The sequence below is a fragment of the Sabethes cyaneus genome, chromosome 2 (assembly GCF_943734655.1).
Source record: "Sabethes cyaneus chromosome 2, idSabCyanKW18_F2, whole genome shotgun sequence".
NCBI classification, from domain to species: Eukaryota; Metazoa; Arthropoda; class Insecta; order Diptera; family Culicidae; genus Sabethes; species Sabethes cyaneus.
In genome coordinates this window covers 104,016,563-104,044,504 of record NC_071354.1, presented here as the reverse complement: position 1 = coordinate 104,044,504, position 27,942 = coordinate 104,016,563, and the positions used below count along the sequence as shown (strand labels likewise).

The 27,942-nt window shown below is 38.5% G+C and overlaps 1 protein-coding gene across 1 annotated transcript in view; it reads left to right on the top strand.

Annotated features, from left to right (window-relative positions):
• LOC128734772 (somatomedin-B and thrombospondin type-1 domain-containing protein-like) overlaps positions 1 to 27,942 on the top strand; it is a 74,519-nt gene that overhangs the window by 40,933 nt on the left and 5,644 nt on the right. Inside the window, exon 2 of the mRNA XM_053829115.1 lies at positions 15,646 to 15,840. Within this exon, the coding sequence (XP_053685090.1) occupies positions 15,646 to 15,840 (195 nt within the window). The remainder of the gene's footprint in view (positions 1 to 15,645; positions 15,841 to 27,942) is intronic.

The window sequence follows — 27,942 nt, the reverse complement described above, 5'->3', positions numbered from 1 at the left end:
AACACAGTGATAGCTTCAAGAGCGATATTGAATAACATACAGGACAGTATGTTCTGCAAATCTCTCGATTTGCGCCCAAGTGTTTTATCAATTAAACTATCGGCACACGACACCCTTCGAAGATAGAATCCGTACAAGCAGGGATGATTCCTCCTCAGAATAAAAAAGAGAAGAGTAAAATTCACACTCTATTCAGTCGCGAATTATTGTGCCCCGTTTTGTTTCAACTTTTCTCTGTTTTACTGGCTGCGATTGCTTAGCAACCTGCACACTGATGTTCTACCTTCTATTCATTGAGGAGTGAACTGAGCAACAAAATATTAATACACTTTTTGGCTGCCCATGATGTGGGACACAAAAAAAAACTGTTTAGATTTCTCGCAGCGGCAACAGTGCAAAAAATGTTGCATATGACGATAGTGGTTGATAGATATGGCAACATTGGAATTCCCGTGCAGTTTCTTTTTCGTTCAATGAGAAACTCAAGTTTGTTCATGGCCGAGGCAGTGCTAGCATCAAACAGCATTGGTGCGAAAAGGAAAGATAGCAATGAGAAAATCTTGAATATTTCTTAAATAACGCTACAAAATAGTTTTTCGAATACATCATTGTGTGTAAAATCTGTATCTGATATGATATGCCACTACAGTTGAGTATTCAAAACCATCTAATAAAATCGCACTCTCATTGAAAGTTTTGCTTCCTCTTTTTTTTCTCTCTAGTGCGCTGGCTTGGTCTGTTTCGCTTTGCCTGGATGAATTTCTCATTTGTTGCAGCATTTCTGCTCTTCTCTGCACTTTTTGCACAATGAGTGAGGAAATGGCAAGCCTGAGTACAATCAATAATACACCGTGTTTATTACGGTTTATTATACGGATGAGAGGACGACAATTCATGCAAATAACCTATTTTAGAGCCCATCTGTAGCTGTGCATAATTTGGACACTGACAGCAAAATCAAATGGGAGTCTCCAAATTATGTACAGCTACAGATGCGTTCCAAAATAGGTTGGTTATCCTGCACAATTTTAAAATTTCCAATTAGAAACTGTGCATGGAAGGTCTCAAAATCATCTTCCCAGACTCCCGCCAAAGTCGCAAGCAATGGAGAGGTATAGGAAAAGATTGTTTTTCATCGAAATTACGCGAAAGTTATGAAAAACAAGCATAAGATAATTACGGTACAACAAATTTATAAGTTTTTAGCGATCATTTTTTAGGCATGTAAGCAAAGATCAGTGTGAAATTTTAATATAACTACCAGCCACCATAGCAGTAGAATCACTTCGTCTTCGTCTGGTGTTTTATTATGACGACCGTAAAATGGTTTTAGTTTGCGGAAGACTTGTTTCGCAGAGTGAGAACGTATTACTATTTGCATAATCCATCAGCATAAGGTTTGAGGAGAAGTAGAAGGATGAGTGAATGAAACTTGGTATGCGAATTGCACAAGCAATCGTTCTCTCTCATAGGCTAGTATTTCAAAAACATTGAAACAACTATATATGTGCTGAAAAAATGGGCAGTTTACTACGAAAAATGCCTATAAATTTCTATCCGATCCGATTTGATTTCAGTCATTATTCACTTCCGGTAAACCCCTCGTTGGAGCGAACGGAAGAAACAGCAACTACTTATGAGCAATTCACACATATTGTTTGCAACTCGTAGTGCCATAGTAAGGATATGTTTTGCCCTGAACAAACTGGTGCGAACAACACGTTCTACCTATTAATAATCTCGCCAGTAAACTAGTCATTTTACAAACTTCTTAATATGCACATATACGTTCCAAACAGGAGCATCAGGCAGAATGGTGCCACTAACCTGGGGAAAGTTAGCATAGTTGCGATTTCCTACGTGCTGCCCGGGCATATCTCGTGATAGGAATCTATAACGCGATTCGACAATAAAACAACCATTGAGTGCCTTCGATGGCAATGCCTTTTTGAGTGCACATTTTGTTCGGAAGAAGGGCTAAGTTCTTTCATTCGCCAGCAGTGGCAGAAAGCATTTGGTTAGGAATTAAACCATTACATTTGTTTTTGGATCCTGGATGTCGTCGTCTACGGCATGTCTTCGTCTACGTTCCTACCATGGAGACAAATAAACTGCATTAGAACAAACTTTGAGGCGAATTGCATTTAAACTTTTACTGATATTACTCATTATCGACGAAAACTACTGTTTTACTTCTTGATTTGTTTACCTATTTTGAGTATGATGAAGAGGATCCGTTTATCCCTCGGAGCAAGTACTTTTAATTTTTTACTTCTCTCGAACTTATAATAAAAGACTTCTGTTACAACACAATGTGTAATTTTTTACGTTCGCATAATAAAAGAAGGCAACGGTAGAAGAAAGTAATTTAATTAATGGTGTGAATAGTATCCATAGGGTAGCACAATACATGAATGGCAACAAGCAGAACATTAGATTAAGCTGAATTATTATCAATGTAACGTTTTACAGAGTTCTAGTACATTTCTTTTCATAAACTGGCAGCTTAATTGCGAGGATCTGAGAGCTTAATTTTTAGTGCATCATCCAGCCATAGAGCATTAATTTGAATAAATATATGCAAAGAAACTCCGGGTTTACCCAGTAGTCTCATAAATTTCGTTGCGTTGTGAATAATTCATAACTGAACCATTTTCCCAAGCGCCGATTTGATTGCAGGTAGTAACGTTAGACATCTATAGGGAAAAAATACCCTCTTTGAGCAATATATTGTCCTCAGCCGACAGAGAATATTTATTGCATTCCATGGTTTTTTCAGCAGTTCCCTACATAAATAGCGCAAGTCGAAGCAAAGCAAAGCGCGCATTTTGGCCGGTGGTGATGAGACTAAATAATTTATGCAAAAAATAATCAAGTTTACAAAAAATTGTGCATTTAGTACCTCCCGGTTTTGGCAGATACGCTAGTCTTCGGCTTTAAAAGTAGAGCTTGCTGTAAAATTGATTAACGGGCGGCAAAAATAAGTTTATCTTGAACCTAGGCAGTGTCACAACTAGAGCACTTTACACCTGGGATAAAAAAAAACTTCTGGTTAGACAGGCAGAAAATTTATCACTCGAACCAAACTAAAAGGTGGCTGTACCACAACATAGCTTTTTATGATCGGAATTAAATTGGCATTGAATGAAAAATTATTATCTGATAAGCATTTTAGGCGCTTTTAAGAAAAACTGTAAATTGCCGAATGGTGCCATGGAATTGTCAGAATTTCCACTTGGTATTCACAGTTCTAGCAAATCGTTTTAACATGTTGAATTTATAGTCCTTTTGGAAAAAGAACTTGAACGCGTGTTCATTTGTACAGAATTAGAAGCCTGGCTGTAGATGCCGAATATTCCAAAATCTATAAAAAGTAACGACGTTATGTTAGATTACATATTGTTCCGGTTGCGATACAAAGCAGCTCTGATGTTTTAATACTCTATTGATTTAATTCGTTCCGGAAAATTTGGTTGCGTCGGAGAGCAGCAACAACAAATAAACCTACGGCACGAGCTTCTTTTAAGGTTTATTGATAGAACCGCACCGTGTTTGTAGTCCATACATCTATTCTCGATGCTAAGTTCGTTAAAATGCCAAAATAATACCCTGTTAATAAAACTAGGCGGAAACATTCAGTGCACGGAAGTGTGTGGGAACCTACCGGCAATAAATGAGGCATACAATGTTGTTATTGTTAGAGCTTATTTCTTTCCGGTTCAGCACCAACTCGACGGCTAGGATGGGGTAGCCCAGATAAGCTCGTACATGAATACACGTCTTTAAAGTCTGTGGGAGCTTTCGATACATAAGCCACCGTAAAATACCACCCTGCTCCATCTAACCGGGCCGGGTGAAACCGAAGAAGACTCGATTGTACGCTCATTTTACGTTTAGTCACGGCTCATCGTCGCTGCCTGGTTTAGCTATGATTTTGCCGCACCTTTCATAACCAGGTTGAAAGTTGGGTGCTTGTGGAAATTTTCAACACATAGAATTTCATTAAGTCGAATGCATACAACATGTGTATGTAGATGGAGGAAATAATGTTAAACCTATATGGGTAACTTTTCCTATAACAGCTTGCGGAAGGGAGGATAATATGAAATATGCTGGCATAATAATCTAGACAATTATCGTAAATGAAATGGAGTTTATCCCTCTGGCAATTTGAAGGCTCATGTGATTGCGCTATTGTATTCGCGTAGTCAAATTCTATGCACAGGGAGCGTTTGATTAATTTAGAGCATATTATACGACGACATTTGACCAAATGAAATTGATATGATAGTAGCCATTTGATTCCCTACAATCGGACAATACAAGCTAAGGAATTTTCAATATAGCTTCACATTCTTCGAAAATTCGCGTATTCAATTTAATATTGTATTATTAGGTAGCATGTTGAAATATTGAGCTTTTCATTAGAAAATCTTCATTTGAAAACACAGATTAACAGATGTAATATTCCGAACAAATTTTCTGCCACTTCTTCGTTGTCCTTGTGAATTCCAGTCGAGTGCTTCTCGGCAGATCTCGGACGCTCTTTTCCTCAAGGTCTGTTCGATCTCGTTCTCGTATTTCTATTGCTATCAGCCGTTAATAACATCGACAATAGAGTGCCTCATTACGTATCCAGTTGTCAAGCCACCAGGCAAGAATGATATATCGCAGGCACTGATTAAAAAATACCTGCAGTTTTTGCGTTGTCTCCGCTAAGACGCACCACGTTTCGCGGAGGTACAGCAATGCGGATTTAACATTAGAGTTGTAAACTTGGGTTTTAGTATGTAGAGAAATCTGATTTGAGCGCCTAAACGAGCAAAGAGCAAAATAATATCAAAATGTGTTATGGAAATCGAATAACTCATATCAAAATTTGATCTTGTTTTAGCTGACTTAGTTCGTAAAATAACAAAAAATAATATCAAAATTTTGCTCCTTTGTGTTATTTGAATAACAAAGCAATAAGGCCATTACAAATATTTTGAAAAGTTTTTGTCCCTCTAGTGTTGGACCACTGAAGGGGGAGGGGGGCGAAAAAAAAACAAAGAGAATTTTTTAATCAAGCAAAAAAAATATGGATCTTAGGCATTTTTATTTAAAGTTTAAACGTGAAAACCAAATCTATTCTTGCTTGTAATATATTCGTGATTATTTTCCAAGCAAAAATCTACGAAAAAAAAATCAGGGGTTGTGTACAAGACACGACCGCATATATAGGTGACGCAGGACTACGTAAGTCTCTTTGTAGTGATAGTAGCATGTATCCAAGCTTGTAACCATTCGATTCCTCATGTATACATGCTATATGCAACATATATACATGCTACATGCGTTGTATGTAACATTTATCAAAGTAGTAACATTGCATACGTTCAATACTCAAAAGATTGTGCATTTGAAAACAATTTAACAAAATCAAGAACACAAACTATTGCTTTCCTGTTAGCTTACTGAAATTAAAGATTGTTTTTATTACCCATGGTTCCCCACGTTGAAGGGATTTTACCAATTCAATCCTATTTTATCAACAGCACATCTTTTCACTACACTTCTAATGAAACGGCAAGCATGCGTATCCATACAGAGTCGTATTATAACCGAACACTACAGCTGTAGCACATTTTACCAACACAGATATCAAATTCGCCGAGGTTTAATCGTCTCGCAGTAAAGAATTTGCGATCTGTTGGGATAATGAACTTGTGTTATTTTTTCTGGCACACTTCTCTAACACAGACATCAAATTGGACTAGGCTTAATCGCGTTCGTAAGAAATCTGTTGGTACGAGGGAGTTTTGTCACTCTTTCTGGCATACTTCCCAAGCAAGGACATCAAAATGGTCTAGGTTTAAGTTCCGTAAGTTTTTCACCAAGTGGCATTAGTATTCGAGTGAAGAGGTGAGAAAGTGGCAGCACGGCTAGCTGTCTGTGTACGATTCTGGTGTCCGTCATTTTATTACTTTTAAAGTGTAATTTCAGTGTAATTGTGGCTGAAAGTAGCGGAAAACATTTTGATTAAGTGTGATGAATGAGAGGAGAATGAATTTTTGTCCGAAAAAGTGAAATCAAACGGTGAAAATGAAATTGGAAGATTTTGCTTCGTGGCTCCTATTTGCTGTGTTATGCTTGTATAGCTCACAGGGTGTTACACACACTTGTGCATGTTGATGCTCTGTTTCGCTTCGCGACGTGGACTGTTGGGAGTGCAGACCAATGGATTAGAGAGGACAGCTACCAGAACGGTTCAGCTAAGTACACTTGGATCCTTGTATCTCAAAACATATAGACATTCAGGTGCGATCAGCGTAGTTGCATTCGCCCAAATCAGCGTCAGTGCTTGGTTTGACTTTTCCGGTCAATAAGTGTTGATTTCGACATGTTTGCATTCGTATGACAACCTTTATTGTTGTTGTGTGGGTGAGTTTGGCTGCTTTTGCTGCTGTCAGCATTATGTTTACTGGTGCTCGTTGGTTTTCGTTTTGGAGCAATCCGACTGTAGCGCGATTCTAATTGGAAATTATATGTGATGAAAGAACTTTTTATTTTCATACCCGGAGTGATTCGCGATAGGGGCGCAGCTGGCGAGGTGTAAACAATGAGGAATATCACTGTGATGGTTTGCCAGTACATTTTCAAGTCTTATTTTAAATAAAAGTTACAGACATCAGGTTTAAAGACATAAATTGGTGTAGAATAGATCAATCTTCTAATTTCACAACATTACTGCATAGAATTTGTGCATTCGGGCTCAAAATCTGGGTTTTCTAGTTGAACCCTTTGGAATGAGCCTCAGGGCATTTAGACAATTAGATTCGCCCAGCCCTGTTTTAATTTTTTTACTTAGTTTCGCCTGTTTACAATGCGCTGTGTTTTGAGAGCAACGCAGTTTCGCTCTTTACTGTCGCCTGTTTGCAGGGCGATTTGCAAGTAGGCCTGTCACTTCATAACGGTGCAAGGGGCCAAACTGCGGATTGTCTTTTGTTTTGATTAAACACTTCTATCGCCCATCACTGAAAACTTGTTTTAAATAATTCTAACGATTAAAACAGAAGAAAGAATTCTTGCCAAGGATATTATCAGTGTTTTTAAGGCTGATGGTGTAGTGGACCGATTTGTTTACAGTTTGCCGGTTGGGCCCCAGTCGCGAATCACTCCGGATATACATTGATACAAAATGACATATTTTTCCAACAGTTCTCATATTTTATAGTATATGAATTTGATTGTGATACATAAATGGAACATTGCCAAATCGGCCTTAACAACAAACCGGGTTGATTAAATAATTACCATTCATTTAATTCCCTTCCAAAGACAGTAATACGGTTGCCGACTGCCACAGGCCGAAGATGATCTGAAATTATTATTTTTGAAAGGCCTTAAGGTCGTGCGCGTGCTTTACGTGGGTATATTCTATGCATCGGGAAAAATAGCAAAGCTCCTGAATTCAAGGCCTTGCCTCCGAGGGGTTTTTAGCAAGGCGTATAAGTGCGTGCGTATAACCGGGGACTGCTTCTGTAACCTTTTACGTCTTAGTTGAGTAATCAATGGTAACCAGTGTGATTATCAATGTTGGTCTTGGGTAATCATTGGTAGTTATTGTTAATTTTTGATGTATTCAAATAGTATTCAAAAGTATTCAGGGGTAATCAAGGGTGGCTTCTTTGAAGGTGCGTAGTAGTCGGGGCTGTTGGAGGCCCCTTGATCCCTCCTTTCGCCCATTTATTGTACTTTCGAAAGCTTATTGCAGGGTTTTTATATCGTGGATATGAAAATATAGCAAAACTCTCTACGGCCGGCTGTTTGGAGTTTAATTTGCTACTAATAATGACAATATATATCGGACCCAACAATATTTCGACTGTTGGTTTAAACTATCTCCAAACATAAATCTGTTCACATAACTAAATTATCTTAAACAAGATTCTCGAAACAGCCGGCTCAATAAAAGTCGAGTATAAGAATAACGCTAAAAAAATAAATAATAAAAATTACATAATATCTTTATAACAAAACAACCGATCACATCACTTATCAAGGTGAATCCCGATCCAACGAAGCCTACCTTACTAACAAAATTCAACTCCTTCCTGTAATCTTTGCTGGGATGCAGAGGTTAACACGGTCCCTAAAACAACAAAGATTACATTAACACTCCTTCCCCAATCCCACCTGATTGCAAGGACGTGGCCGGCGCAGTTATTGATCCTTCATATATCGAGTCACTGAATTTTGCACAGTGAGAATGACCGGTCACTCCCAACCACATTCGTTTGATTCATTGTGCAATTTCACTGATTCGGATCAATCGCTGAGTGCAACCATTGATATGTGCAATCAGTCTAAGCTAAGCTAAGCTAAGCTAAGTGGCATTAGTATTCGAGTGAATTCTGTTATGTTTTAGCATGCTTATAAATCGAAGTTGACGCGAGTAACGAAAGGTAAAGGATTGTGTTCTTACATGTGCGAAATTCATAATTTCAACTCTTCAGTTAATATAAATGGTGGACATGAAAAGGTCCGTTTGCTAATCTCGAATTCTCAAATTTCTGACTCGTGGTGTCCATTGTCTACTTTCGTCCATCAGATAGGTTATTTGTGTGTGGATTGATGATGGGAATACTGTTTATGGGACAAACGCTACTGGTATGATCTGTAATCAAGGTAGACTTTTATGTTTATGATGTTATCGAGCCGCAAGCTAGCTGCTTGCCGATGTGTTTCCAACGAAAGCCGGTGACCGGAGAAGGTAAGGAAGTTTAACCCATAGCTCATCTCGTGTATATTTCTGTCATCCGTGCTAGGGAAGCACTGACGTGGGAAGGCGAAAAATGCAAATAATGAAATATAAAATATTCGACTTATATTTTCTCAATTATTAAACGTCTGTTAGGGAAACATGTAATCTACTGTATTGTAATGGATTTTTTGAAAAATTTCCAGTCGATTGATACCAATATCTCTAGAATCTGTTGACGGTAGGGATGGGAACTATCATTAAAAATCGTTATTGATAACTATCAGTAGTTTCAGTACGTTACTGACAACTATCAGTAAATATCAGTAATTTTACCATTCACGACATTGTAGACTTCGTGGGGCTCGCGCAACTACCGATCAGATTTTTTCCATCCGACAGCTCTTGCAGAAATGTTGAGGGTACATCGTGTCCTCGGATCACATCTTTATTGATTTCAAAGCAACATACGATACAGTCCATCGTGACCAGCTATGGTACATAATGCACGAAACCGGTTTGCCGGATAAACTGACCCGACTAATCAGAGCTACATTGGAAAGAGTGATGTGCTTCGCACGTCCGCGGGATACACTCGAGTCCCTTCGAGACTCGCCGAGGGTTGGGACAAGGTGACAGGTTATCCAGTATGCTGTTCAACATTACTCTTGAGGCGGTGTTCCGATCAGCGAGTATCGAAACGAGAGGCATGATTTTCATCAAGGGTAGAAGTATATGAATTACGACATACTTTCACTGCTTGAGAATCCCAGAGACTCCCATCTACATCTGACGAAAGTCGGTAGGCTACGGTGGACCGGGCACGTCGTAAGGATGCCGAACGACAGAGCAACGACAACAGTTCTTTTCAACAATCCCACCAGCACCGGAAACACGAAGACTCAACATGCAAGATGGCTTGACCAAGTCGAAAGTGATTTGTGACTTTTGAGACGACTGGGAAACTTGCGACGAATGGCCCAAGATCGAGTTAAATAGAGACGACTGCTTCAAACAGAACGAGCCATCCCGGCTCTAGGCTGCTGACGACGACGATATATTGTGTCACTCTCGTATATCGTACGCAACTACCTACCATTAACTTTAATCCAACTGATTTTTCTAACGAGACGACGTAACTGTATCAGTAAGCATCAATAACTGCGAAACCTTACTGATACTTAGTGATATTATTGCTTACTGATAACTATCAGTAATTAATGATAGTTTTCCCATCCCTAGTTGACGGATGACTGAGTTATAAGCCTGCAAACTATTACCACTTTTCGTTACATGTTCCCTTTTCGTTTTTCTAAAGTGCACCCCAATATAGAAATCAAAGTAGTCCTACTTCAAAACGTTTATAATACCTAAATATTGAAAAGCATAACATACAAAAAATAATACTGCACCAAAAAAAATTATCAGTGGAAAAAATCGTAAGAAAGGAATTTTCTGACTTTTGGGAAGATGGTTCAACCCAGGTTCAACCCACCCCAAGCCCAAGGCTCCGTTTCACTCAACCTTAACCAAGTTGATGTCCTGAAAGTAAAGTTTAGTATCAACGAGCGACAAGCCCTTTTCCACTTTTCGCTAATAAAAATTAAGAACAGCCGAAATAGTGAAGTTCGATTACTTCTCGATTAATCGAACTAATCGATTATCTATTGAAATCAAGGGACTGGCAACCCTATCCCTACTCAATGTGTTTGACATTAGCCAACATCTACTGCCGGCGTGGGTATTTTTTGCAAAAATCTGGCTAAGATTTAACCCATCTGCCCATCTGCCTGCACACCGGCTTTGCAGAGTGAAACGAACAGAACGTATAGCGGTGTCATGCTGTTTCATTTACGCAAATGGTTAGATGTTGGCTGCAAAAACATGGCTGCCATTGAAATAGTCAATTTTGACGTAGGACTACGTCTTACGGCAAGTTTTGAGATAGGGTTCATTCCAAAAAATCGTATAATGCGAGCGTCACGAAAAATGAAAGGTTTTGAGCGCTAATAGCTCAGTGGTTTTCCGATCGATTTTCAATATTCTTACACCAATCGTTTGAAAAATCTTCTAAGAATTGACCCAAATAAAGAAAAGTGTGGATTCTTGATGTTGAACTATTGAAAAATTGAAAATAATGAACCTATGAACCTAGCAGAATTCTCGCTTCGTGATTGGTTGTTGGAAATGACGTCATCAAAGTAGAAAAGCGTTTTCACGCTTCGGCTTTTAATTCAGTCAATATGAATTGAATTTGAAAAATTGTTGTTTTTGAATTGATTTTGAAAATTTGAATTATTTTCATATTTTTGCCTTCCCTCGTCAGTGCTTCCCTAGCACGGATGACAGAAATATATACGATATAAGCTATGGGTTAAGCTTCCTTATGATTGTATTTAGTTTACGCCCTATAGAATCCGATCGAAAATTGTTGAGCTTCAGCTGTTGCTGCTTCCCACGGATAAGGCAACGAAGACATGCAAATTCACCAAGCGAGGTGTTGGAGCTGGAGCACTCGTTTCGCTGCCGTGAAGGAATATCTGGCTGCTGAAGTTCTGGAATTGGGAGGACATATGCTGCTCGCGACAACGAAATGATCAGAATTATCGTCACTTGCAGCTGGCCATCCGCAACAACGAAGAGTTGAACAAATTGCTGTCCCGTGTCACCACTGCTATGAGAAGTGTCTCCGAACATCCAAACTGTTTTGTTGCTGCCCAAGAAGACGGAAAAGAAGGCTTAAATTTCCAGCATATCATGTCGAAAAGCCGTTCTTTTAAGAACGAAACATATGTTCATGGAGATTTAAGGAATTTTCACTCACTGATTTTAATTCTATTTAATTTAGATTGATCTAATTGTTCTCTTCTTATCAAATAATTTTAACCGATTACCTCTCGCGCTTCTGTTCGCTTGTTGCTGGTTGAGTTGGCCGTCTTGGAAGGTACCAAAGCAGCCAACAAATATTCCAGCTCCAAGTAAATGTGTTCGGTCAAGCGTCAAAATGAATGAAACCATGGGTTTAATAAAATGAAAGAGATTTAGTAACATCTTTTGCATCTTCATATAAGAATTTGTTCGTTCTTCAAAGAACGGTTTTCAGTAAATGATGAAACCTAGGAAACTTGGAACTTAGGGTTTTCCACTCGGTTTTCTTTACCAACACAAATTTATCCATCACCAATGCTACGTAGCGTAATTTTGCTCTTTTGTTCAGACCGAAATTGAAATGTTCTATTTTATTTTATGTACATGATAGAATGAAGGACCATGAAAAATAGGTGTGGTCGATTCTTGTCGCTTGCTCTGGTACATAACACGGAGTAAGCCGGTGAACAGCATTATTCAAACGCTAGCTGAGTTACTGCCAACGTCGTTTGCCAGGGCAAACGAAAGTCACGCTCGACTCGTGCACTTTTGCAGTGTGTGTGCAGTGCAGTGTGTTGGAGCTGGAGCACTCGTTTCGCTGCCGTGATGAAATATCTGGCTGCCGACGTTCTGGAATTGGCAGGAAATATGCTGCACGCGACAACAAAATGACCAGAAGCATCCCACGTCACTTGCAGCTGGCCACTTGGAGCGGTATTTCATCGTGATTCAGGACCATACACGAACGGTTTCGTTGATCTCATAGCTGCTGAGGCTTTCCGGTTGGTCCGTTGCAACAAGCCGTGCCTGGTTTGCGGTTATCGGTATTCCAATTTACCGAACAGAGAATTACGTTAGGTGCGTGCAAGTTTATTGCAAGCTGGAGTTATGATAATCAAACAATCGGTCCTTTTAAGGGCCACACAACGATTGAAGAGTTTATTATATTTTCTTGCCCAGTTAATACCATAATAACACAGGCAACGAGGGAAAAGTTGAATTTTTCGCCATTGTGGACGACCAACAAATGACGGAAATAAGTTTTCTGGTCACGGGCGACATTTTCTGCGACTTCCAAAACGTCTGCAGGTTGTAAATGATTTATCAGTGTTCTTTTGTAAGCCGCAGAAAAGTTGCGCAAAATTTCAACTTCTTGAAAACTCGCGCGTACCGTCTACCGATTACTAGAGGAAAAGCACTATTCAGCGTAGAAACAGATAAAAAATTATTTACTTATTTATTTACTGGTTTAGTTACTGACTTGGTTTCGTTTTAATAAAATATATTCAATCAATTCCTGGATATAACTCCAAAATCGGTTGAGGATTGAATGTATACAATGTTTCTACTTTGATAAACGTTACGTTTGCGTATGTAGCTTGTATACATGAAGAATCGTATTATTACATACATGGATACATCCTACTATCGCTACAAAAAGACTTACGTGCTCCTACGTCACCTATGCGGTCGTGTCTTGAGCACAACCCCTCTGATTTTTATTTATATTTCTTTCCATTACTACTAGTAGCAGTTGTATTTTTTGCGTATATGAATTTATCTTATCTATTACACCCTATTAACATTCTACCAATTTATGTATCAAGTAAGTTATAGGTTCACTTTAATGGATAGAAAAAGATAAAATGTACCAAAAGACCCCAACCATCATTAAAAATATCCTTTACCATTCAGTTACGGTTCTTTCAACTAACGAATGGCGAACGACCATAAAAATAAAATATAACGATATTGATGCTATCCTGTCAAAATTCTGCAGCATCCAATTATCGGGAACTAGCTGACCCGACAAACTTCGTATTGCCACAAATTAACCTGTGTTGTACATAAATCATGAATCTCGGATGATCTTTGTCACTTCTCGAGTTTTGCAAGCCCCCCAGTGGGCGGCGCTTCCGACGGCGGGTCACCGGCAACACTCGCGACCGTCTCGTCCTGAATGATCTAGTGTTACTATAGATAGTTTTTGTGGTCTTGTATTGACTAATGTTTTATGGAAGAGTCTCGAATTTCTCGAGTTCGATTAGTTTTTGAGTTTCGCAAAAATTTCTGTTTTATTTGTATGAGAGTCCATATCCCCCTACCACAGGGGTGAGAGGTCTCTAACTATCATAAAATAAATTCAAGACTCAAAAATCTCCTACATGCTAAATTTGGTTCCATTTGCTTGATTAGTACTCAAATTATAAGGAAATTTGTATTTCATTTGTATGGGAGCCCACCCTCTTAAAAGGGAAAGGGGTCGTAATACACCACAGAAAAAAAATTCTGCCATCTAAAACTCTCACATGCCAAATTTGGTCCCATTTGCTTGATTAGTTCTAAAGTTATGAGCAAATTTGTATTTCGTTTGAATGGGAGCCCCCCCCTCCTAAAAAGGTAAGAAGTCCTAATTCATCATGGGAAAAATGGTTGCCTCCAAAAACACCCACATGCCAAATATGGTTCCATTTGCTTGATTAGTTCTCGAATTATGAGGAAATTTGTATTTCATTTGTGTAGAAGCCCCCCCTCTTGAAGTGTGGAAGGATCCTAATTCACCGTAGAAAATATTTTTGCCTCCAAAAACCTCCACATGCCGAATTTGGTTCTATTTGCTTGATTAGTTCTCGAGTTATGGGGAAATTTGTATTTCATTTGTATTGGAGCCCCCCCTCCTAATGTGGGAAGAGGTCCTAATTCATCACAGAAAAAATTCTTGCCTCCAAAAACACCTACACGCCAAATTTGGTTCCATTTGCTGGATTAGTTCTCGAGTTATGAGGAAATTTGTATTTCGTTTGTATAGGACCCCCCCTCCTAAAGTGGGGAGGGGTCCCAATTCATAATTGAAAAAAAAATTGTCTCCAAAAACACACACATGCCAAATTTGGTTCAATTCACTTGATTAGTTCTCGAGTTATGAGGAAATTTGTATTTCATTTGTATAGGAGCCCCCCCTCCTAAAGTGAGGAGAGGTTCTTATTCATCATAGAAAACATTCTTGCCTCCAAAAACACCTACATGCCAAATTTGGTTCCATTTGCTGGATTAGCTCTCGAGTTATAAGGAAATTTGTATTTCGTTTGTATAGGAGCCCCCCCCCCCCCTCTTAAAGTGGGGAGGGGTCCCAATTCATCATAGAAAAAAATTTTGTCTTCAAAAACACACACATGCCAAATTTGGTTCCATTTGCTTGATTAGTTTTCGAGTTATGAGGAAATTGGTATTTCATTTGTACAGGAGCCCCCCCTCTTAAAGTGAGGAGGGGTACTAATTCAACATAGAAAATTTTCTTGCCCTCGAAAACCTTCACATGCCAAATTTGGTTCTATTTGCTTGATTAGTTCTCGAGTTATGAGGAAATTTGTATGGAAGCCCCCCCTCTTAAAGGGGAGAGGAGTTATAATTCCCCTTATAAAGAGGGGAGGGGTCTCAAATTACCCTAGAATAAATTCTTGTCACCGAAAACACCCACATGCCAAATTTGGTTCTATTTGCTTGATTAGTTCTCGAGTTATGCAGAAATTTGTATTTCATTTGTATGGGAGCCCCCCCTCTTAGTGGGGGGAGGGGTCTCTAACCATCACTAAAACCTTTCCTGGCCCCAAAAACCTCTACATGCAAATTTTCACGCCGATTGGTTCAGTAGTTTTTGATTCTATAAGGAACACAGGACAGACAGACAGACAGACAGACAGACAGACAGACAGACAGACAGACAGACAGAAATCCTTCTTTATAGGTATAGATTCCGGTAGCTTTGGTGGAACCAACGGCAGTGTCACCAAACGAACCAAATTTAAATCCAGTTTCCAATAATGGCCTTCTCGCTACCGAAAACCTGAAAAATCGGTACTGGATGAATCCATTTTTAATTCAATAATATACCACTCTCCTTGGTCCGATACTTCAAATCCCGCCGTCGTACTCATGTCCTTCGATTAACGTGGTGGTCACCACGGATATCCCATAATATTTTTATATCCTATTCTGATAGCCTTTTTCGTTATTGCTTCTCTCTATCTACACAGTGATCGATTGCGTCGTGAGCGAATGGGAACCGTGGAGCGAGTGCGACACAGCCTGCGGCACCGGCATGATGTCACGGACCAGGATAATTGAACGTAAACCGCAAAACGGCGGCAAACACTGTCCATCGCTGGTGCAAAAACGGGGCTGCCAAGGACTTAAATGTCACAATCATCACGACCGGAAGGTACTGCGAGGTAAGTAACGAGAAGAGTACACAATTACATATACATGCCTCCCGTCTCCGACGTGACGACGTATAGAATCGTTGCCGTGCTGTGGCTTGGGCAAATTTAATTTCATAATTCCCAAAAAAAAAAGAGCAGAATCCGTTATTCTGAGGGATGAGCTTACTGGTAGATATGTCACTTTTGATGAAATATTTGAAATGCTTGCTATAACAATCAAAAATGTCGTGTCCTTAGTTGATCTTAAACTGATTTCGTATTATTTTTCGTTTACGGTTTTGCTCTATTTAATCATATCTCTGGGTATTGCGCGTTGATTTTGACGTAGGACTACGTCTTTGTTTACTATACTGGGACTGGGTAGCATTTTGTGAAAACGAAAATAGAAGTGTAACGTTTGAATGAAAGATTTCAAATGCTAATAACGACTAAACTACTGAACGAAATTGAACAATTTATATGTTGTTGTATAGATAAAATGACCAGCAATTTTATTGAGGGTAAGAGAGCAATTTTATCCCCTCTTTAGGAGGGAGCTCCCATACAAATGAAATACAAATTTCCTCATAACTTGATAACAAATGGAACCAAAGTTGGCATGTGGGGGTTTTTGGAGGCATGACTTTATGTTATGATGGTTTGAGACCCCTCAGCCCTGTGATTGGAGGATAAGGACTCTCATACAAATAAAACAGAAAGTTTTGCGTGTATGCCATATTTTCTGCTATGTAACAAGCGGTAAGCTGTGAAAGTAAACTAGTAAAACCGTCTCGGTGCAAGAGAGACTGAATCGACGCCACTAACTTACGTGCATGTTGCCATTCATTTCAAAAGAGAGGAACATTCGCCTGGCACGTCATATTTGCGATGAACGTGCTTTGGCTTTAATGTTATTTGTAACCAATGGCCCTTTTAAAGGCCACAAGCGAGTTAAAGTAGGATTATTGAAACATGTCAAGCTACGCAATACAATAATACAATAATCTGTGAGCTGGTGGGCAGTGGGATGCACACAAGTGATTTTTAAACCAATCTATGTCCAAACCAATAGTGGCAATGGTCCCCGTCAACGTATCTTCAAAGCCACCATTGCGTTCAATGAAGAATTGAGTCTGAATATTTCGCTCTTCTCTTTTAAACATTCGCTTAAACAATGGCACTCACAGATTCTTATAAACATACTTATGCCATAAATGTAGATAACATTAGTTTTTGATCTAATGATCTGATATAGTCCTACGTCACCCTGTCATACAACCCTTAGGGCTGTATACCTTGTAGTTTTTATCCTACTTTTTAAATGTAATCGCGGATTACACATATATATAGAAATTGGCAAGAGTACCTGTACATCGCGGTACGCAAGTCGTTGTATATTCTCCTGGGATTGTTTTCTGGTTGTGTATCTCCTACATTTTACAATACATTTACAGTTGAGTTTTACCATACATTCCAGTTGCAGCGAACATTATTTTAAAATTCCACGTCAATCGACTCACTATTCTGATACAATTACTTAAAGAATTAGTGTAAAATTAATGAATTTCCTTTAATGTTTCAAGTTTTATTTTTCATGTTTTTAATTTTCATTTTTGCAATATTAAAAATATAGGGAAATGCCGTCAGGGTTCGGCCACCTTCTGACATTCAGCCACGTTCGGTCGTTTGCTTTTTTCATAAAGTTCTAATACAATTAAAAACAGCAACAATTTAATAGGGTAAGAAGGCACTATGATTCGACCTATGAAACCAACGCAAGGCTAGGAAATTGCCAGATATCGTTCTGTGCTCAAAAAAATGGTGGCTCGATTATGACAACTTAAGTGGCCCGACCTGAACTACTCAAGCAGCAAGCATCTTATTGCGTTGCGGCAACCTATTTACAACTTAAACTAGTGATAAATGGGTTGCTGTAACTAAATGTGTGCTCGGGTATAAATCCGTTTGAAACATTTAGTCTTATTCTGCCCAAAGACACAAAGACAAAGACAGATGCAATTTATCGAATTTGTAAAAGGTTGGAGATATATAATTATAAGAACGGCATTTACTCGTTCATAAAAAAAAACAATTTTATTTTCACTTATCTTTAACCTGGCTTACGATGTACTCACACTTGCTATTCAAATCGAACTGAAACTCCTGTCTAGAATTCTGATTGCCCTAACTTGTTATTAAATGTTAACGCTGCACAAAATCCGCTGACGGTGATCCGGTTACGGTGGCGTGACTGTTAGTATGGAGTGTGGAATGTGGGTCTCAGGTGCATAACTCCTCCGGGGGTAGAATAAAGGACGTCCTCGGACTTTTAATTAATTCCTATGGGATGGTTGTTCCTCGCAATTTCCGAATTTGATAACTATTCTCTTCCTAAAAAGACAGGTCATTGTTGTGACAATTAAAATTACCGTGATTGTTGATAGTCCTCCGACTGTAGAAAGTAGAAGATTTCTGTGTTCGAATATCTTCAACTGCACGTGCTCCAGCTGAATTCTGTTGCTTATGGTCTCGTTGTGGATACGTGGAATGTCATGTTGCTTTGCGATATTCCATTCTATCGCTAGGCTTGGGAAGGCTCCTTGAAGTTCTTTCGCATTGTCAACTAATTCTTTTGACGTGAAAGTCTGTTCATCAATCTGTACGCTACAATTGTAGAATGATATGAAAAAATTTCCATTAAGCGTACGGTCATGTGGTCCACAAGTTGATTTCATGTGTAACCCTCTGGCATTATTTATCAAAATTTTGTTGTTTGATATTAATGCAATTCTTGTGCTATTATCAAAAATCGCACTGCAATTACTTCGTTTGCCTGAAATTATGTGAACTGAACAGTCATTCCTTAGCGGCTTCAGAAAGTTATCTCTTTGAATTTTATTATCGGGATTAGAAGTGCTGAAAAGTTCTTTTCCACTGCGAACGACGTATGGGGGCAGATTTATTATAACGGCGTTCTGTACCGTTAATGGTATAATCTGAATAATTTCGCATTTCTCTTTGACTTTTGGAATCTGCAAAATGTACATTAAAAGGTCGCCTTTGCTTACTATCTTAGGTTCGGCATAATTGAGGGCTTCTTCGGGGAATTGTGTTTCTATCCCTTGTTCGTTAAGTAGTGTTTCTATGGTAAGTATTTCGTTTAGCGAGAGTAACTTACTGTTTGCGAGTTTTATCCGGGTTCTCAGGATTGTATCTTCCAGGTTTTCTAAAATTTTATTCGTTGTGTCCATGTAAAGTAGAAGAGTTATTGCATCCATTTCCTCTAGTAAAATTTTGTTTTCCATGGTTTGCTGTTTAATGAGTTTATTGACGGTACTCGTCATCTCGTAGATCCTCTCGTTGATGATATTGTTGATTCTAGTTTGTTGATTGTTTTGAGTCACTAGCATGTTTAGTGTGGTGTTAATTATTCTCAGGTCGTCGGCGTCTGGAGATCCGGCGATCCACTTCCAGGTGGCTCCTAATGTGTCCCATCTTTTGGTTCTTCTAGATTTCATCGGCTTCAGCTGGTGCAGGTTGTTAACAAGTTCCCTACTCTTCTGTAAAATAAGATTTGAAGTTGGAATGTTCCTATCTATTTTCCTGGCTATGGTTGCAAAGAGGTAAACGTTGTTTTCTAAATTTGTAATGTTTATCGGATGAATTATTTTGATATGACCTATCTGTAATTTGCAATCACTTGTTTTTAACAACAATATTGGGTCATTCATTAAGTTGCGAATTTCTAATGATGTTGGCTCTATGAATGTAATCCTTGTTACCAGTACAAAAATCGCTATAAGTGAGTACATCTGCAATTAGAAGAAGAAAATGGTATAAGTATAACTCCTTATTAAGTATTTTTCCTTATTCTTTTAATTTTATTTTTATGTCGTTTTATTCTTTTGTTATTTTTGAATGTTTTGTCTGTAATGTCATTCGCATTTGTTGGTTTAGCCCTTGGGTCTAATTTTTTTCTAATGTTAGGAATTAAAAATACTTCTTGTTTGTCGTCCAAATGGGGTGGTTCTTCTCTATTCTCATTACGTTTTTCTTGGTTGGATCTGGCTTTGTCAATGTTGGTTTTTACTTTGTCGTATAATTTTCGCGCATTTGCGTCGACTACGTTGGGGTTCAAAATATTGTTGTTGTTAAAAATAACTTCATTAGGTGAATATTTTGTAGCTGAATGAATTGATGTATTATAAAGAGATATGGCTAAACAAACTAAGGTTGTAGTATCTAGATCTGGGAATTTGTGTTTGTTTGTATTTATAATTTCAATTATCGTTGAATGAGTTTTTTCTACTTGTCCATTTGATTCGGAGCAAGATGCATAGGCTAGTTCGACGTTTAAGTTATCTAAAAAACCTTTTAGTTGTAACGACATAAATGTCGTTTCGTGATCTGTTACTATTTTCCTGGGCGTACCATACATACTGAAATACATGGCCAAAGCGTTTTTTACGTCGGCTAGATTTTTTGTCTCCATCAAGATCATTTGTGCGTGTTTCGAAAATGAGTCGACTAGTGACAAAAAATTATGTTTGTTGATTTGAAAAATGTCCATGTGTACTCGGTCAAACGGTTTCTCGGTTGTCGGTCTGGGTGATAACTTGATATTGTATGGTTTACGCTCGTATTTGTGCATATTGCATGTTTTACAGGTTTGATTTACCATTTTAATTTTAGCTACCATCTTAGGAAAAAAGTAGCATCGTTTTAATTGATTTTCGACTTCGGTAACACCACGGTGTGCCCTATTGTGTTCCTTGTTTATGATAGCGTCTTGTCGCTGTTCTGTCGTTACGTCTTCTACCTGTAGCTGGGTGATTACAAAATGTCCTCTTTGGTTAAAGTGTTTTCTGTAGACCTCTTGAATTATAGGGATAACTCTTTCTGGTGCCATTATTGCAGTCTGTTTGTTGTTATGGAATTTTCTTAGGGTGTCCGTTATTACGTCTTCGTCAAAACTGTCTCTGCAAACTACTGTTCGTTGAAAGTTTGGAAAGGGTGTTTCTGAAACGTCTGTGTTGATCCGGGAAAGCCTGAAAATAATTTGATTGCGATAGTAATTAATGGGCCGCTCCACGCAATGGATGTAGTAATCATCGGATGATTCGGCTGAATGTATTGTATCGACGTCCGATTCGTCTTCTTGGTTGGGTTCGTTTCCCATAGTTGGTCCATCCTCTTCCTCACCCGCTGATTCGTTTCCTGTACTACTTCCTGAAATGGATGATTCTGTATTATTCAAATTAATTTCATAGTTATCTTCAGTTTTCCTGCTTAGTGCGTCTGCAACTACATTTGTTTTGCCTTCTTTGTATACTATTGTATAGTCGTAATTTTCGAGTTCCATCCTCCAATTCAAAATCTTTTGGTTTTTATTGCAATTTTTTATGTACTGCAGTGGTTTATGATCAGTAAAAAGCATGAATTTATTACCGTATAGGTATGGTTTGAATTTATTTATACTCCACATTATAGCTAAAGCTTCTTTTTCTATGGTGCTATAATTTGTCTCACATTTAGTTAAGGTTCTGCTTGCAAATGCTATCGGTCTTTCAACTTTGTCTTGAATTTGGGATAGGACAGCGCCTAATGCGTAGTTGCTGGCATCTGTCGTGAGTATAAAAGGAAGATCGAAGTCGGGATAGGCGAGTATCTGGTCGGAAGCTATGATTTGTTTTAATTTCGAAAAAGCTGCTCTGTAACCTTCGTCATTTGTCTTTACCACTTCATCTTTTTTCAAAAACTTTGTCATTGGTTTCACGATTTTTGAGTAATCTTTTATAAATCTTCGGTAGTATCCAGAAAGCCCGAGAAATTGTTTGATCTGTTTTTGGTTTTCTGGTAATTTCCAGTCTAAAATTTTCTGAATTTTTCCTGGGTCTGGTTTAACGCCTGTTTGCGTGATAATGTGTCCGAGAAATTCTGTTTCGCGTTTCATGAACTCGCATTTATCTAACTGAATTTTGAGGTTGAAGTCTACTAGTCTTTTGAGGATTTTTCCCAAATTTTGAATGTGCGTATTTAGGTCTTTTCCGATGATTATTATATCATCGAGATATACAAAACAAATTTTACCGATAAATTCGCTGAGTATATTATTCATGGCCCGCTGAAATGTTGCAGGTGCATTTTTTAAACCAAAAGGCATTCTGGTGAATTGAAAATGTCCCTGGGCTGCAGAAAAAGCTGTTTTGTGTTGGTGTTTGGGATCCATCTCTATTTGATGAAATCCTGATTTCAAGTCCAACGTGGTGAAGTAGAGTGATTTCCCTAAATTGTCTAAGATTTCTTCTATTTGGGGAATTGGAAATTTATCGCAAATCGTCTTCTCATTTATTTTCCGGTAATCGATAACGACTCTGACTTTGCGCTTCCCGGATGCATCGGGTTTTTTAGGAACTACCCAGATGGGAGATGAATATGGACTAGTCGAATGGCGGATAATACCATTGTCTAGCAGTTCTTTAATTTGTTGCTCAACGTCGTTTTTAAACGCATGAGGATAACGGTACGATTTCGTGTAGACAGGTTGGTCATCTGTCGTAACAATTTTGTGTTTAATTGCTGATGTTGCCGTTAATTTTTCGTCAGGTTTCAGAAGTACAGCTTGGTTTTTTAAAATAGTTTGAAAGAGTTCTTTGACCTCGAACTTTGATAAATGGTCTGTTCTTATTATTTTGTTTAACGTTTCTTCAGAAATACTATTACTGTTTTCTATGGGGATGGGCGAAATTGTTTCGAAATTATTAATTTTTAACACAAAATTTCCTTTTATGGTGGGGGTATCTTTCTTGGTAGAAAGAACCTTAATAGATGATTTATTATCAAGTGAATTGTAGAGTCCTGGTTCTATGATTACTGATTTGCTGATTTTTTGGAAGGTCGGCACTAGCCAATCACCATTTTTGTTTGTTTTAATTTCTGTTACATGAGAAAAAAGTCGGCTGCCTGGGAAATATTTTTTGTACGGTATGTTTAAGTTATTGATGAATAATATTTCTTTTTCATAGTCAATTTTTGCTTTTGTTCTGGCGAGATATTCAGAGCCAATAATTCCATCGAAAAAGGTGTGAAAATTCAGTTCGTAGTAAACTTGTGTTGGCATTCCAGGACCAATAAGATTTCCTATTCCTTTTTTCTGTATTTCATGATTTCCGGAAATGTTTCTAATCTTAGTGTTTCGTGTATTTTTAATGTTTGTTAAGATACCTGGCTTGATAACATTTTTATTGGCGCCTGTATCTATTAGTAAGTTAATAATTTGTTTGGTTTTTGAATTTTCACTAGTTATATATGGCAGGTAGTTCATGTATTCTTTGCTTGCGGTTGAACCCAGCAAAAATTTAAATCGATATTGTCCTCTTCTTCCTCGTTTCCGATTTCATTTTCCGAGTCCACTTCGTTGTTGTTTATTTGCCTTCTATTGAGTGTGAGTTTACTTTTTACGGAATCTATTTCCATTGGTTGTTCTTTAGTTTGAGGATTCTCTGTTGGTTTGGGGTTTTTGTAGTTTTCGTTAAATGGTTTTTTGAATTTGGTTTCTTGAAATTTCGATTCTTTGGGTAAATAGTTCTGTTTTTTCGAAGTTCCTTCCGGTTGTGCGTCTTTTGTTTTAAATTTGCACACGAAAGCGTACGCTGCCTCCATATCAACTGGTTTGGACGCTTGCGCATAACCGAAGTAGGGTGCGTTTAGTCCCTCTAGGAATGCGGCTAACGCATCCTCTTCTATGAAATCATTAATAGCATCCCAACTTTTATTATATTTTTCCTTTTGTTTCGATAACGTTTTAATATTTTGTACGATTTCTTTCATTTTGTTGTAATATCTGTGTACCGACATGTTGTCGGTCATTTTTGTTTGCCATAATTGGCTTTTGTAGAATGTTAATTCCTGCCTATCTCCCAAGGCATTAATTAGAATTTGTTTAGCTTCATCGAATGTTTGAGGGTTTCCGGCGAGACATAAAATGTCTTTCGCTTTGCCTTCGATTTTGTTAAGTACTGCCGTGATAAAAATAGCATATTGGTTTTCGCTGACGAGCCCTTCGAAGACACTTAGTGTCTGCTCTGCTGTAGCGATCCATGCGCATAATTGTTTCCGATTGCCATCAAATTTTGGTATTGCTTTTATTGGGTCAGGAATTTTATAGAGACTTTCGACATTAGTCGTGTTCGGGGGACTTTGCGCACTCGCTTGACCTCGTGAGAGAGAATCTAGCGTTTGTTGCTGTAGTAGTTGTTGGGTTTGCATCAGTTCCAACATCTGTGAAAGACTGTTTATTTTGTCGACTAGCTGTTCCATATTGGACACTTCACTGTCGTCTAGGGAAAGATTTTCTATATTTGGGGTTTTTTCAATGGGGATATGGGAGTATTCAGCACTACCTTCGCTCGATGTCTCTGAATCCGAGCTATCGGCACTTTTTGTCTGTACTGATATAAATAATTTCCTCGTTTCTCTCAGCGCATTCGCGATGCGTTTAACCTTTGGCATTAAGTATGCGCTAAGTTAATTGGAAATGAGGTAATTGTTTTATATAGAATTTGTAGAAGCCCACAAAAATGTGTTGATTCGCTTCTTGGAAGCCCACCGGACGGTGTTGATTCACTTCCCTACCTAATTCACTTAGGGACGTAAGCGGTTTTTAATCTCTCGCTAGCGAGAAGCGAAAGGAGAAATAAAACTACTTACGGTTTTTTTGTTTGCTGTTGTCGTGTCGCGTAGGCCGGGCTGACGGTGCTGGTTCTCCAGGTGTTACTAGATGGGGGACCCTCAACTCTTTGACGACTTTTCAGTCTGCTTGTCTCCGATGCTCAGATTTGTAATGTTCCTCGCGGGGTCACTTTAGTTGCGGTTTTTAGTTCGTAACTGTTCCACTGTTTTTTCTTGTAACACTCAGCCGACTCCGGACGGCTGCGCCAATTATAAGAACGGCATTTACTCGTTCATAAAAAAAAACAATTTTATTTTCACTTATCTTTAACCTGGCTTACGATGTACTCACACTTGCTATTCAAATCGAACTGAAACTCCTGTCTAGAATTCTGATTGCCCTAACTTGTTATTAAATGTTAACGCTGCACAAAATCCGCTGACGGTGATCCGGTTACGGTGGCGTGACTGTTAGTATGGAGTGTGGAATGTGGGTCTCAGGTGCATAACTATATACCTAGTTTTGAGATACTAAAAATTTGGGAATTTTAACATTGCAAAGCGATAGCAAGGCATTATTTAAAGTTTTTTTGTTCGCAATCCACAAGATAACCTTTTACCTAGGTACAGTATTTTACTGCCAATCCGACGCGCAATAATCCGGATCTTGCTCATTCAGAAAATTCAGAATTAAAAAGCATTATACTTAGCTTCTTTCAATCGAACACCTTCGAATGCCTGTTGGGCATCTCCGTTTGAATAAGGATGGTACTTCTTCCAAGTAAATGGAAATCGTAAATCGATGCTCCTTCTAACAACGTTTAATTTTGGTAGGATCTGAATTTTTCATCGCTCTTCTCAGTACACTGACGTGCTTGCGTTTATTTCGAAACAGACCAAGAATTCAATCGTATTTTATCGATTAAATTGAGCATAATTGATTATGAAACAAATTTGCTGCGAATTTGCTGCAAATCTTTTCGAAAATTAACATGTAAATAAGACCAAATTCAAATCAACACTGATGTTAAATGGACTGCCAAATTATCGAGTAAATTATCTTTGGATTAGCGAAGTGATACTGTACCTAATATTGTTAAAAGGATCATTACGACACAATTGTAGCAACTCTAAGTAAATGATGAATCAAAATCATCTACTTACAGCCCTATGAAAAAGTGCTTTTATAACAAATAATTGTAGAGTTATTGTTATTGGGAAGTACTTTAGCTAGGTCAACGACATTCAGACCTGAGTAAATGAAAAAATATTTAAAAGGGCTTTGTATAGCAGTGCTAAAGTTAAAATTTGCCGGAATGCTGCAAGCGGTGCAAAACAGTAATACCTACTATACAAATGGACAAAATTCGAGGGTTGAGCTCAGTCAACCACCAGACAGACAGGACCAGCCAGCGCCATCACAGACAGAGGGAATCCGAACCAGAAAAGGAATGTTAAAAATGCATAATCCTTCGTTTCAGACAACCGGGACTACATATTTAAATGAGTTTCAAACTGAACGACTCTGAATAGAGAAGAATGTTGATGATTCATAAACCTGTCCTGATTGTTATGAAAAGGCAGTAGATTATGAGCCCCACCGAGTATGCAGAGGAAACGAATAAAAAAAACGAAAACCATTGAAAGGAATGAGTGATGATGTTCACTGCCTGTTCGTCCCCGGCGCAGCGATGCACTTGTAGTCCTCGATTTGAGGTTTTGGAACACACAATGAAGTGTTATTGTAGAATTGAAGGACTAGTATGTTTTGGTTCATTTCCAGCAACAATCAGACCCAGAAGACCTCTTGAAATGCGGTAGCCTAAGTGCTAGTGGTAGTTTATAGATAGTGAAGGCCCGTGATAAAAGTGACCTTTTGATGTTCTTTACAGCAACGGATTCTCGCGTTTCATCGCTGTTGATTATTAAACGTAAATAAAAAGCGACATCTAAATCAACCTTGGCTATCGTATTGTGTAATTTCTTTTTCTATAAGCTAATGATGGAATTGTCGGATTGTGGATCAATTGATTTTTATAGGATATGTTGTAAATTTTTAATATTGAGGTGCAATAGAGAACTTATTACAGGGATACCTCGGTATCAGTCAACCTCGATATAAAACAACTCGATATAAGACACTTTTTACCTTGTTATAAAACAAATTCCTTTTATATAATTTTCAACGACACCAGAGCTAACCTCCATTCCAAAAGCGGCGATGTATATTATTTCAAAATAATTCTAAAAACTAATACCTACCTTAAACAATAATAAATAGTTAAAAAAAAAAGGAGACATAACACAGGACGAAATTGGAGACTGCTAATGCAAACTGTTTCAACATTTATTTTGCAAAATTTAGCACAAATTTTTGTTTGGAAGAAACAACTTTTTAAATGGCCTTTAGGCGGATTACTCCACTACCACTACCACTACCACTACCACTACCACTACCACTACCACTACCACTACCACTACCACTACCACTACCACTACCACTACCACTACCACTACCACTACCACTACCACTACCACTACCACTACCACTACCACTACCACTACCACTACCACTACCACTACCACTACCACTACCACTACCACTACCACTACCACTACCACTACCACTACCACACTACCACTACCACTACCACTACCACTACCACTACCACTACCACTACCACTACCACTACCACTACCACTACCACTACCACTACCACTACCACTACCACTACCACTACCACTACCACTACCACTACCACTACCACTACCACTACCACTACCACTACCACTACCACTACCACTACCACTACCACTACCACTACCACTACCACTACCACTACCACTACCACTACCACTACCACTACCACTACCACTACCACTACCACTACCACTACCACTACCACTACCACTACCACTACCACTACCACTACCACTACCACTACCACTACCACTACCACTACCACTACCACTACCACTACCACTACCACTACCACTACCACTACCACTACCACTACCACTACCACTACCACTAGTAGCTGATTGTGGCTTGATGAAACTCTTAGTGGAACTACAAACTCTAAGAAACAGATATACAGAGCACGGGCATATAGGAAATTTAAACTTATCTTGGTTATAATTGTTTACTTTCAGGACATCAGGACTAGGTTTATCGCGATCCTAAGAAATCTTGTTAGGATGAAGAGACCAGTGCTTAGAAATCTGCTCATTTATTGCTGTTTCTAGTACAGACAGAGATGCTACTATTGTCAGCTCTGTAATTCGTGTATGAATTGTATTGAAGGGTTAACAACTGAGAAAAATAAACACTGGCAGCAACTTAGTAGTCATGTACATGGGCTGACAAATAAAAAAATACTACCAGGGGTAAAACCGTATGCGCTGAATAGGTTTTATGTTCGCCTTTATGCAGGCTGTGTTCAGGACCAGTTACGTCGCAGG